This window comes from Apteryx rowi, unplaced genomic scaffold, assembly GCF_003343035.1.
Source record: "Apteryx rowi isolate R43461 unplaced genomic scaffold, aptRow1 scaffold_25, whole genome shotgun sequence".
In the NCBI taxonomy this organism is placed as follows: Eukaryota; Metazoa; Chordata; class Aves; order Apterygiformes; family Apterygidae; genus Apteryx; species Apteryx rowi.
The window spans coordinates 3,900,809-3,914,296 of record NW_020448863.1 but is presented as its reverse complement, the minus strand read 5'-3'; the positions used below and the strand labels follow the sequence as shown (position 1 = coordinate 3,914,296).

The window sequence follows — 13,488 nt, the reverse complement described above, 5'->3', positions numbered from 1 at the left end:
TAATGCCTGTTGGGGTCTTCTCTGGCTCCTGAGATTAATCAGGAATGAGTAATTTATTTGGTTGTTAGTACCAACTTTTTAAAGGTACAGCTTTGCTTCCTCTTCCCATGTCCATCACCCAGCCACTGCTTTAACAGGTAACAATTTGTATGGGAAGACTTACGCTGACTCTAGGCTCCATTTTGATGAACATTTCCCTTTTTCAGAGGTACTTTCTTTCTGTGCTTTCTCTTCTTGTACTTCAGGAGGTGATTCTGACTCCTTACTTCTGAAAGCAAGTATCAAAAGTTCCAAGACTTTTCCATCAAGCATTAAATTTGACAGAGTACACAATAACTTGACTTTATAGCCCTGATCAAGTGGTTGACAATTAACAGTTGTTAAAAAACAAAACAACCCCCCCCCCCCCCAAATCCTACCACACACACACCCCTGTTGGAAACTTTTTTTGAACTTACTTTTTTTCAGAATGTTCATCTTCATACTCTGCCCAGGAGTATGTGCTAATGAATCGCTGTAGTGAAGGACGCTTCTCATTTTGCTTTGCTCCTAGTCGTCCCCTGTCATGTTTTAACATATTTGCCTTAAATTCATATCAGATACTTGGCAGCAAATGAGAAATTCAGTAGCAGCCTACATATTTAGATAGGCTTTGGACAAATGCATTCCAGAGTTGTTTGCCTGAAATTAGGCTTTTTTTTTTTTTTTTTTTTTTTTTTTTTTTTTAAAACCAAACCTATCAATGCCAGCTGCCTAGGGTTTTTTGGATACTTTAGTTGGACTGCAAGACAGGCAATGTATATATATATATGTGTATGTGTGTGTGTGTGTGTGCATATATATATAGTCTCACCTCTTTTTTTCCCCCTCTCACCTTTTATTAAAACAAACAGACAAAACAACCAACATTTAGTCACCAAGATTTTACCTACTGAAGCATGTAAAACTAATGGGAAAGGTATAGCCTAAATATTATTATACCTCAAGATGCTTCATAAGCTGCTTAATACAGACATAGTTTGAGCTGAAAAATATTTAATCCTGTTCAAAGACAAAGCTAAGCAACTTTACCAACTGCTTGATCTCCTGTTGAACTTGTCACTCCTTTCATCTCCATCAGTTTCATTTAGCTGGGCCTAAAGGAGGAGTTTAAACACACTTACTGCATTTGCATTTTCACATTTAAATGCAGCCAGTTTTGAGAAGGTAAAAATGCCTCACCATTTGGGACCCCTTACTTACCAGTGGCAACCCAATACCTGCATTTCCAGCACTCCTAGGCAATGTTGCAAGGCTAACTCTTCGTAGGGATGATGGTGGCTATACAAATAAGAGGCATTACTGGCTCTTAGGGAATGACTCAGTTACTCACTGATCACATAAAATACTATCTGTTTTTATATGAACTGTATAAAAACTAGCTCTTCGGCCTAAGTTCAAGAAGTGCCACAGAAAGAATTAAAACCATAAACACAGCCAAAACCACATTCTTTAAAGCAGTATCTTTTCACAGTAACAGTTTTTTTTTCCCTTCCTAACAAGCTAAGGGGAGTCTGGATAGACAGCTTCCAGAAAATGCCAAATTAAAGCAAGTGTCCAAATTCACATAACAATGCTCACAGGAGTCCCTGCAGTCAGTTTGAACTGCTCCCACCTATTTTCAGCTCACTGTGCTGAACCCATCTTCTGAAACACCAGAGAACCTACATGTGAACAATATTTCTTAACCACTACATGAAAGCATAACCATTTGGGCTTCTGTGAATGCTTCAGCTACTGTAAGCGGGACCATATGCAGTTCTCTGCTGGGGGTGGTGGTGAAAAATATATGCTCATGTTTGATGAGATCAGCCTGTATTATGAAACAAAAAACCACCAAGTCAAGCACATGCCACAGAGCACCAGGGCACGACAAGGCAAATAAAAAGCACAAAAGTAAAGAACACACACAGAATTTTATGTTAAGCTATAGGGCCATACCTTGAAGTTAAGAGAATTTGGTAGCTTTTTATTTGTAGATTCATCTGTGAAAAGATCAAACATGATAAACTGAAAGGAATGAAAGTTGAAAAGCAGTGAGCTTTACTTGCAATTAAAGGTCTGACTTTTTGCAATATCTGTTTGAGTACTTTAAGTGGAAAGTACTCTAAGTACTCAAAGATTTCAGAGAAAAACTTTGTTTCATTAGTTGAGTTGATAATATTCATGCATCACTATGCATCCTCTGCAAGGATTAATTTCTGTTGCTATCATTAAGTATATTCTAGTATTATCAAGTCAACGTCCTGTTACAGGCTAATCTCTTATAGACAGTAGCAGCTTGTAGTCAAAAAGGAAGGGATAGCATGTGATTCAGAACACTCCTGAGAGGGTATTACTGGTGTGTCTAAGATTGCTCTTTCTATTTTTTAAAATACATGCCCTGCTCTACAGAAGAATCGATTACTTCTCCTGGCAAAACCACAAGCGCACAGTGTTATCTGAAAAGCTGACCACTGTACCATCTGCTTAAAGGGTAAAATTCAGAGCACCTGCACTTAAGGAGTCTGTGATTCCTACAGGAGGCATCTGTAAGAACAATTCAGAGGGATCAAAACTCAGATACCTAGAAATAGCCAGTGGGAAAGCTCCAGTATGAGAAAGCACCCAAATTTACCACTCATAAGGAGTAAGGTTGTCACACACGCTGCATTCTCTAAAAGCCGGACCTCTACTGCGTATTTGTGATATTTTTCTTTTTTTCCCCCCTCCCCAGAGATTCATGACAGTTTGCATACAAGTCTAGTTTCAAAGATCATTTCTAGTACTATTAGCATATTGTTGATTTTTCCTCTATTTTTAGAAAATGAGATAGAGCAGTAATATAACACCTCCCACATATGGCACTGAGCTTCAATTAAACAAAGGTCTGTCTGGCAAACCCTAGAAGGGGAGAAGGCTAAGCAGCTTTTCCAAGTTACCTCGATCTCCAAGAGAACTAAATGATCTTTCATTCTGAAGCAGGACCTGTTTCAGCTCCTCAAGTTCTGCATGTTCTTTTGCGTACATGCGCTTCAAGTTTTCCACGTGTTGAATCATTACTTCCACAGCCTTGCTGACACGGCTCTCCTAACAGAGCGAGTGCAACACAGCAGTAGGAAGAAAGAAGAGTGACTCTTTGAGGAACTGAATCATGGTTAGATTTTGAGAAGAATCCCCCCCCCCCAAGTATCTATTTATCTTGCATAATGATGCTATAACATCCTCAATTTTTGTCCACCCCTTCAAAGTTTTACTGCAATCTATCTCAACACATGCCCAGGTTACAAAGGTCTTTGCCTTTCTCCAGTGATTCCCCTTATTCTAGAAGAGATGAAAATTTTCATTTTCTGAGCCTTTGCAATCCCTCATCATCTCATTCTGTCATCTACAATCTCAGCTGCCACCACACACTTGCTAGTGTTGCCAAGCCATATTTTCATGCTGCTATTCTGCATTACACACAGTTACACATCATAATGTTTGAGCAGATCTCTCTGTTTCAATACATTTAGCTTATTAGCATTCTCCAAAGCCCATAACAACCCCTTCCATAAGGCAGGGAATTATCATTAGTGCATTGAAACTGTTACTGCATTGCTTTTTTGTACTGTCTACAGTGTACATCCCTCTCCTGCAAAAATCTTTCACGAGGACCATATTTTTGTTGTGTGTTTTTGTACTATGCTAGTGCAATGTAGTCCTATCCTACTCTCACAGTGCCTAGGATTCCTAGTAGTAATAACACAAGCAGTGATCCGAAAAGAAAGAGTCAGGACTATACTGTACTGGTCAGTCTGTGTTACACACCAAGATCCCCAAATCCAATTCTGGAATCTGAGGTCTAGCAACAGGCCCTACTATCGTTTTACATCTAGAAGCCTTTAACTTTGTATGGAATGCATTTACATGGAAGCGGTTACCTGATTAATAGCTCCTAACATCTCTGCTCTGCTGGCAACACGGGCTGCATACTGGCTAAGGAACTGCAAGCTTTTCTGCAACTTCTTAATAATCTCCTGGGCTTGGTTATCTTCTTCACACAAAGAAACTAAAGCCTAGGAGGCACATTGGTAAGACAAAATATAACAATGTGAGCAATTAGTAGAGAAGGAATGGTGAACCCAAGTGATGATACTAAGGCATTTCCCCCAGGCCCACACAGTCACAGGATCAGCATCCAACACCCTCAGTCACTGTAACTTGATACAGACCTCCAGTGGGCAGAGACTTCAGTTTACCTAGTATAAAAGACAACTGAAGACGCAGGTTCTTTCCAGACGTCTGTGCAATAGAAAAATTCCCCACTGCCTGGATATACAACATGTTTGGATGAAGATGACTACCGTTAAAATATGTGAGAAGGATTTAGCATTTGAAGTGCATCACTTAAGAGCTTAGTTCAGACCTGCTTACCATAAAGAAAACCTAAAAACAAAGTTATATCAAAAAGAAACACTTTGACAACCATTCATTCCATCCACCCTACTAGCCTCAGCCAATGCTAACCTCTAGCAGCTTTAAGCCATTTGTGATTTCCTTTTTCAAATTTTCTTCGGCCAGATCTCGGGATCTTTCTTCAAGCTTCACTCTCTTGTCCAAGGTAAACAAGTCACACTTAAAACCTAAAGACAACCTCAGAAATTCAGCCTGTTGTGGAAAAGGAAGAGATTTCAGAACAGACCAAGTGATGCAGAAGTCTATTAAGTAGATTTGTATACAGTTAGGAATATACGCCATGAATACAGTTATAGGAGATACGGAGGAGAAAGCAAATATGGCCTACATCCCTAGCAGCAGACTTTACACCCCAAAGCCAGCATTTTTGCCAGTCCTCCCATGTGTAGTGACAGGGGAACTGTCTGCAGCCAGAACAGGTAATCTCCTGGCAGTGTGCAGCGTGCCATCTGTGTTCTTAGACAAAATTGTCTTAAATCAGCACATTCTGTCTGGGAGGAGGTCACAACTATGCTCCTTCACACTTGGAAACAATTTTTTTTGTAGTGACAAATGCTTCAGTCATTTTTACAGATTTCCACTTCCATCCATCTCATCCCTTCAGAAATTTCAACTGAATATGGCAGATTATCATTTATGCCAACAGGGCTCTGAAAGACAGATTTCAGAAGCTAGCTTACAGAAATCCATCAAGTTCAAGCTACTCAACATCAGTCTTTTATATAGAAAAAGATATTAATCAGTACTTATCTACAAGATATTTTGTCCGAAGTGTTTAAAGATACAAGCAGCTGAGACTTACCTCCACCTCTTTCTCGTTAGGAGAGTCACTGTAGGATAAGGAGGAACAGTTATGTAACAGACTGCAGCTTTAAATTATACATGCAGGTGATCATTGAAAGTCAAACACACTTACGGGTCATTTTGCTTTGTTTTATCTCCTTTAATGCCACCGGCAGTGGGTGAGCTCCCTGAGAAGAGGGGAAAAAAAAAAGAGTTTTCAGACAAAAACTAAGAAAACAAAAAAAACACTAAACAGTTTGTAAAAATCTATGAAGCCCCAACAGAAGTCACTTAAGATTTCCTGGATTAAGCTCTTGAAAGTAAAAACAATTTGTGTACCTTGGAGTACATTAGGGCCAGAACATCAGTAAGACAGTACAGCAGTGTCACTTAAATAAAGCCTCAGAAGTTATTTGGCTTCAACTGGCAGCTAATTAGTTCAAAAACAAATACTTCTAGGTTTTAATTTAAGTTCCCAGCCCACAGGTTCAGGTTGTCACACAACTTACTACATCACTAGCTTTTACTGAACTCCAAGAGGTGAGGTGGCTGTAAGAATGGAGATGTCCAAGTGTAGTTCAGTAGAAACATCTCGCTGCTTGTTATATCACATCACCCCACACACTAGCTAGTGTAAAGAAAGCTGCTTTATAAAACTTTGGGGAGGACAAGCATGCCAGTACTCAGTTTCAGATATCTTAACTCCTTAGCAGCTCCTAAGGAATTCTCCCTCCTATCTGGAGGAGGATGGAGCTGGTTAGATTAGTATCTGTAGGAGTTGGAGAAGCAGGTTTCTGCATAACATCTCAGCGCTCCCTTCCTCCGCTTCTCACCCATTTTGATTTCTGACTGCAGCTACAATTCCCCCCACCAAATAAAACCCACACAAACCACCACACACACACACTCTGTAATAACTTGTGCCCAAACAGCTCTCTAGACCACTTTGTCACCTGTATTAAGAGCTGTGTAAAGGCATGTGCTCCAAAGAGTTATGTGAACGTGTTCAGCCAGAACCTCCTACCTTTCCTACTGGGAACCACAGCTGGTGCTTCCTCACTCTGCTCCTTATTGGTTTCCTTTTCTTGGTCCATCTCCTAAAGGCACATCAGAGAGTAATTATACCAAGGGAACAGTCACAGAAAACACAGGAGAGGCCCTCTTCCCTCCTGCAGTATTGCTCTTTGTCACTGCTCAGGCAAAGGAGTTGGATGGTTTTGTGTCACCAGCACTCTTACCAGGTCTTGCTTTAAAACATTTTGAGATGGTTTTTGTTCTTCTATCACAGGGCAAAATTCCTTCTTGGTCAGATCAGTCCCTGGGAAGAAACATTCCAGAAACCAAATGTAATGATTAAACAAAACAAACAAAAAAAAGCCTCCAATGCACCAACACCCAGTGTACTAGCCATTGACCAAGAGGTCTAAAACAAGTTGCAGCAATTACCAAGAGAAGACATGAAAGAAGAGAGGCAGCAGCAAAGAACACCATAAAGGTACAAAGGAAGAAGTGTGATAATACAATATCTTGGCTTGATAAGTGACAGTAAGAAGCGTTACATATCTGAAGTGAGAATGTTCATTCTGGCTATAGTTGCTCTAGCTGAATTGTAATTATTATAGTATAGTACTACTATAATACTTGCAATTCAACTAGAGCAACTACAGCCAGAAGTGGATGAATAAATGATGAAGTTTCCATGCTTTTGCTACCAGCAGGTTTTTGTTTGTTTGTTTAAAGAGACAGTTTACAACTGATTGTTTTTTTGACTTCTAGAAGGACAGGAATATGTAAAGTAAATAAATAAATAAATAAAAATTCCCCATGCACAAACCAACAGGAGAAATAGTGTTTGTAGTTCTCTGCATCGAATGTCCCCAGCATGAAAGAAGTCAAAAAACAGAATCTACTACAGCTACTGTTACAAAGGAGCTCAAGTAAAACCATGTTTTGAAAAGCATGTAGTCGGGATGCTTGAAGAGGGGCTTGGAACATGTTCCAACACTTGCGCTGTCCCCTTGTACCTCAAAAAGGGCTATTAGGGTGCCAACAGAGCCAACAAAAGAACTCTTTGCCCAAAGTTCAGTGGTAACAAACTGGTAAGTTCGGCAACTGATGATGCCAGCCTAAATGCACCACAAACTTTCAAGTATCCAAATTTATAAAAACTTTAAAGCAGAGAAAAATAACCTCCAGACATACAGTTATTAAAATATAAAAAATATATATATATTATCCCCCCCCTGAAACTGAAGAAAATCTCCAAGAGTCACATTAATTTCTCCTGTAGCAGTAACTCTGGTAGCTATTTAAAAAAACCTTCTAAATGTTCTAAAAGTTATATTTGTTTATATAGTCATACATACATGAATACAGGTCAAAGAAATGGCAACAAGAGGGGAAAAACAGAGTTTCAGATTAGAAGTGCTTTCTCTTCATCTTTTACATTAACAGCACCCTTTTCCTAGTGCTCCCTTTTGTTGCTGCTGATTTTGTTGCTACTGCAGCAGCCCTACATATCTGACCTGTATCCTAAGCAACTTGAGAAAGCATTGTATGGTACTATTAAAAACCACAAACGTAGATTCATCCATAACTCCATTTTAATACTAAATACTAGAAACACTTCCTATTTGGTGGCATACAACAGGGAGCAGGATCTCAGACTTCAAAGCTATTTGGACCCGTTCTGGTCTGTTTTGCATATCTGTTTCCTCCCTGCCAAAGGCACCCATACCACATATGAAAATTATCTGCAGAGGCAAATTAGTAGAAAGAAAAAATATTTAAGTCAGGGGACTGAATTAGACTTCAGGAAGATTAGTACTAAAGAAAGAAACAAAAACAAACAAGAAGTGATGACAAAAATTTTATATTTAGGTAAAGGTTAAGAAGGTGGTTACGAACAAGCATTCTTGCATATTCTATACTGTGTACTCAGATCAGCTTTTTTAAAAATAGCTCAGATACACAGGCACTCCAGTTTAGTTTTGCTTTTAGTCTTTCAGTGAAAGAGAAGCACCATCAGATCTAGCATGAATAATTTTTCTGGCTGTATACGGCCATTGGGAAAGACAGAAGCATTCACAAAAGTCTCTATCCTCATTTCCCCTCCTGGCCCATCCCAGTTTCTCATGTTTTGAGCATCAGCTTTGAAAGAGCAGAAAAGGGAAAATGCTACTTAATCTAATTACCTGTAACCAAGCTTTTAAAAACCCATGAAAACATTCTCTCTCCTTCCAAAATTGCCTGGAGTTTAGTACCTGCACAGTGTTCAGCCAGCTGAGCAAGCACCACAACTTCACTAAGTTATTTCTTGTTTACCTTTGGCAGTGCTGCAGGCCACCAGCCTCCTGCAAGCAGGCAGAGTCTTATCCCGATTCACAAATTTCAGGTAGGCTTGGGAGCACTTGCAGGCCCAAGTATTTGCAACAACAGAAATTCATGAGCTGTCATTAAGTGATCGTTCTTATTCAACTTCCTCACTTCAAAGATGTGTTGGAAGCAAGTGTTTCCTCACTGTATGAATGCCCATGTGGCTGCAGCAGTCACTGTACCTGATGTAGCACCAGCTGGATTCTTACTGCTATTTTTCTCCATTGCTGCAGAAATTGGCACATCTTCCTCTTTTGCATGCAAGCGCTCAGGTGGTTTTTCCTCCATAATGAGATAGTCTATAACATGAGCCAACAGAAAGAGCACTTATTGGTCAGGAAATGCGCAGACCTGAGGGCATCGATTTCAAAGCTTTCAGCACAAAATTCACAGATCCCTGTGCCCTAGGCTAAGGGCTCACCTGTTACTGCTGTGATGCTTTCTGAGGAGGATACAAGAACAACTTCTTCGGGTGATGTTGAGTGATCGCTGCCAAAACAAAATTCTTTTTCAGTTACTCGTATGTATTATATGATCCAGACAGAGGCATTTAAAAACTTGCACAAAACCTGACCTGGACGGGATCAGGCTCACTGGTATTGATGGCTCTGCACTGTCCGTCTTAAAGGAAAGAGAGAAGAGTTAGTATCAGGAAAAGGGCTGCTTTGCTAGTAGAAAATTTGTATGTCAAGGTTTTAATAATTCCTTCAACTGTACCTGAACATTTCAGCAGAGAAAAACTAGACGGTAAGAGGCTGCAGGGTCATCTGTTAGTCTATAATCACCAGTACACATAAAATGTAGCTTAACATGATATCATCACCTAAGTGATAGCATAATACCACTTAGGAGTGATAATTGTTTCGGCAGAAATCTTGTATTTCTAAATATGGTATTTCTGAGAAATTTTGGCTTCATGCTTTGTTTCTAACACACATTTTCAAAAGATAAAGTACATGTTAACTGCACCACCTTTTTATCCTAATGCTCTCCATCAAAGTAAATGTAAATTTAGTTTGTATTTTTAACCCGTTTTCAAGGTCTTGAACTACAAGTGGGGTACGCAGAGTTTCACACAGCTATGGATACATGACTCATTTAGGTAGTTAAAAGCATTACTGTTTTGACTGAACAGATGACTTGGAACACGAGAAACTTGCATTTTGTGTTGTAAATTTCAGTGTTCATCTTTGGAGGACACTCATTTTTAATATTAAATATAGCAATCACCTAGCCAGTTCAGAAGGCTTCAGGCCTTCAGGATTTCAGTGGTTAAAGGCTTATAAGTAGTTTTGCTTGTGTCTTTTACCTGCTACATTACAGTTTTGGACCTGACAACATCCTCTTAAGTATATTAATATGCTGAGAGGGAAACATCCTTCTTCCTGCTTTCCCCCACATAATTTCAGTTTACTTATTCAAGTGACAGATTCTCTCTCTTTACAGCATCCAGTGATTATTTCTACGCTCGTTACCAGTGAGCATTAAATACAAGGCGAAATGGAGGTTCAAAGACTAACTCAGCAAGAACTTGTGATGAAGAACACCACCCGCAGCTGAAAAGGGGAAGGGGGGCGAACCCTGTCTTCGAGCAGAGAAAGTCTGGGCCTAACCAGCTTTGGGTGCCTTCCTACATAGCAGGTTTCCCAGACCACTATCTGGGGGAGAGGAGGAAGGGGGCACCCCTCCCCCCCCCCCCAAGGGAAAAAAAAAAAAAAAAACAAGTCACATCAGTCAGTTAATGAGTGATCATCTATGTTCTGCTACACCATGTCCTCAGAAGGCCTAGAAAAGCAGCATTTATGCAGTGAAAAAAAAATAGGCTACCCAGCAAAGCTGAAAAGCAGGTAACCAAGGCACTGGGCACTTTGAAGAGCGCTGGCTGCTCCCAGCATCAGCGAGTGCTTTCTCTTTCCCTCTCCCCCACATCAGAGGTCATCTGTACTCACTGAACCTTGCACCAGCCAGCCGGATGTTTCCTCTAATGCAAATCCAGGCTATTTTTATTCTTATTTGAATTCTCTATTAAGCTGAAGGAAGTACAGAATTGCATTTGCCCTGTTCAGACCATTAGGGCTAAAGGAATATTCGGAAAGGAAAGAAGGAAAGACAAGTGGCATATAGGAATGAAAAAAAAACTAAAAAAGAAGAAATCTGCTCCCCCAACTTCCCTCCCACTAAAACCTGACACAACCTGGAACTGAACAAAGCAACAGGTATTATTCTACATGTTCTCTCCTTCTGCAGGTAATCAATGTCAGTGATTTCTGTTTGCAATGAAGGAAAATCTTCAATCCAGTTTTTAAAACCCTATACTAGCTATTAGCATTGCGAGCTCCCTGCTGGATTGTGGGAGGYATGCTTAAAAAGAGAAGCAATCCACGCTCTGGATTTGCTAATGAAGTTTGATTTCAGAGGGTCCTTGCTCCTAGTTAAAGGATTGTGTCAGTTAAGATCCTGCAGCAGAATCCTAATCACTTTTCCCCCCCATCCCTTAGATCAGTGGATCCTTGGATCATTTCACTGTTCTCTACACACAGCAGAGAAATTCTGGCAAGAATCTTGTATAACTTCCCCCAAACAAGCATTAATATTTTGAAGATCTAGCATATGTTTTTCAGGACTGTGATTTAACTTTCACATTTCTAAATTGAAACAAACATAAAAAGCCCAATCCTCATCTGGCTGTCACAAGAACTCCCTTATTTAACAGCCCTATAACTCCTACAGTGATAATGCTTTGATGAAATAACCCGAGTTACTTACATGCTGAAAGGCTCGATCTGATCAAACACATCTGCAACCACAGTGTGATAAAAAGCCTAGGGAGACTTTTCCTATTAAACAAGGATATTCAAATTTTGCTGCACGTCACAGTTTTTAGACTAGGTACTGGACACAGCCCGTTTGCCTTTTCTTTAGGAAAAGCTTTACTATTTTCATTTTCCCCTCCACAATATTCACATGAAGGGATTATAGAAGGCGGGGGGGGGGGGTCAAAAAAGGAAAAGGACACTTCTGAGCCTACCTGGAATTACAGAAAGCTTCAGAATGATTAAGCATGGGCATTTCAAAGAACTTTTCAGGGCTGTCACTTTCCAGAAGCACTGGGTAAAGCAAGAGCCCTTAAGATTATCCTTTTTAAGGCAGCTTAAGAAGCAGCAGTGCGAGCAAGCAGTTCACCTGTACCCATTACTGAGCAGTGTGCTGTAACCACAGACAGTCCCCATCACTCTTACTTTTTATCCTCACTGCACTTCCTGCCTTGATTTGCCACCACGACAGGGTGACTGCTGCAGTTACAGGTGACACATCAGCCAGGGTAGGCCCGAGGCTACCTGCTCATTGGTGTTGAAAAGGTTATTTCCAGGTTCACGGAAACCACTGACCCATAGTCTCCTATCATCACCAGCAGCACCCGTACTGGTGTCTGCAATGCCAGTTGAAACATGCCTGAGTGGCTGAGCGAGGACTAGATTTCCACAGTGAACACTGGTACTGAGCATGGAACGGGACTAAGCATGCTGAGCGGAGGCTTGGCTGGCTGTCCTCACGTGCCAGCTGACCCACAGCTCAGCCCTGGGAGGGAGTGCACCGACAGATCCGAGATCCAATCCAGCAGGGAACATACCAGCTGAGGGAAGGTCTTTTATACAGCAAAGGCAGGGGTTTTTTGTTTCTTTTTTTTTCCCCCCCAGCTGTTAAATGGTAGCTGTGCAAGAAAGTGCACAGAAGGCAGTATTCAAAAGTAAAACATCCTGTGATTTCTTACAGGTGGATAGAGCAAAGTCACTCAGACTTCTCCAGCAGGGCTGATTATTACTGCAGAAGCAGCACTAGCTCAAGCCTTGAAGCCATATTTAAAATATTCCTTAGCAAGTAGCTCCTAGCTAGGAGCATGACCCAGACAGACATGAACATCAAGACACTTGGATCTGCAGCTATAGTATTCCTGGAGTGTGCCCAAAAGGAAGGGATTGCCCCATATAAGACAAAGTATCACAGCACCCTGCTGACTGACACCTGTTCCATTTACCTTGGAGCAGTGCCAATTTATAGTTGCTCAAAATCTGGTTCTTTGTAAGGCACTAAATGCTTGAACCCATTCAAAACTACATCTGGGGTGTTAGAGAGAGTACTCACCTCAGCAAGTGAAGAGTCCATCATTGTAATGGAAACAGGAAGATCTGCATCAGTACAGTTACCAGCAGAGCATATTTTCCACCTGGTAATACACACTTTATTTGCATATTGCCCAAACAACACTGAAATATATTGCCTTTTTTCCTTAAGCACATAACAACTGAATTAACCATTATTTATATAGTCAGACAGCTGGTCTCCCAGAGAAATACAAGTTCATTACAATTCCTCCTCCCCCAAACAGCAAGAATCAACACCAATCCTTCTTCCAACCTCCTCCAGGCTGCCCAGCCCTACAGGAAAAAAAAAAAAAAAAAAAAAAAAAAAAAAAAAATCAGTGGCAAAAGCTTCAAGAGCTGCCAAGATTTTTACTGCACACGGCCTGCTTCTGCCTCTTCAGCAGCATTCTTATCTTTCTTTCTAAGTATTCACTTACAATAATTAGGGATCTCTCATAGGCTTAAACGCTTCAATCTCTATTTGAAAAGTTTAAGGAGGCAGCCTGATAGGCAGGATTTCAGCATTCCTGTCCTAAACTCCGCAAAAACAAACTTTTATTATTCAAATCCAATAGGATTTTGGCTCCTAAATGTCAATGTCAGTTTTGAGTTAAATACTGAAAATAGCCACAAGAATGCCTACCTTATACCTCAGTTCTCCAGCAAGAAATGGGAATACCATCACCATGTTTGGCAGGTGATTGCACTGAGA

At 40.5% G+C, this 13,488-nt stretch overlaps 1 protein-coding gene across 1 annotated transcript in view; it reads right to left on the bottom strand.

The window, feature by feature from the left end:
• LOC112966589 (lymphoid-restricted membrane protein-like) overlaps positions 1–13,488 on the bottom strand; it is a 41,965-nt gene that overhangs the window by 1,354 nt on the left and 27,123 nt on the right. The window contains exons 26-41 of the mRNA XM_026066883.1: positions 12,778–12,859; positions 9,209–9,255; positions 9,056–9,123; positions 8,817–8,933; positions 6,498–6,577; positions 6,284–6,356; positions 5,393–5,447; positions 5,279–5,306; positions 4,528–4,668; positions 3,942–4,076; positions 2,961–3,108; positions 1,981–2,024; positions 1,243–1,320; positions 1,072–1,136; positions 459–560; positions 164–268 (exon numbers count right to left, since the gene is read on the bottom strand). Of these exons, the coding sequence (XP_025922668.1) occupies positions 164–268; positions 459–560; positions 1,072–1,136; positions 1,243–1,320; positions 1,981–2,024; positions 2,961–3,108; positions 3,942–4,076; positions 4,528–4,668; positions 5,279–5,306; positions 5,393–5,447; positions 6,284–6,356; positions 6,498–6,577; positions 8,817–8,933; positions 9,056–9,123; positions 9,209–9,255; positions 12,778–12,859 (1,368 nt within the window). The remainder of the gene's footprint in view (positions 1–163; positions 269–458; positions 561–1,071; positions 1,137–1,242; positions 1,321–1,980; positions 2,025–2,960; positions 3,109–3,941; positions 4,077–4,527; positions 4,669–5,278; positions 5,307–5,392; positions 5,448–6,283; positions 6,357–6,497; positions 6,578–8,816; positions 8,934–9,055; positions 9,124–9,208; positions 9,256–12,777; positions 12,860–13,488) is intronic.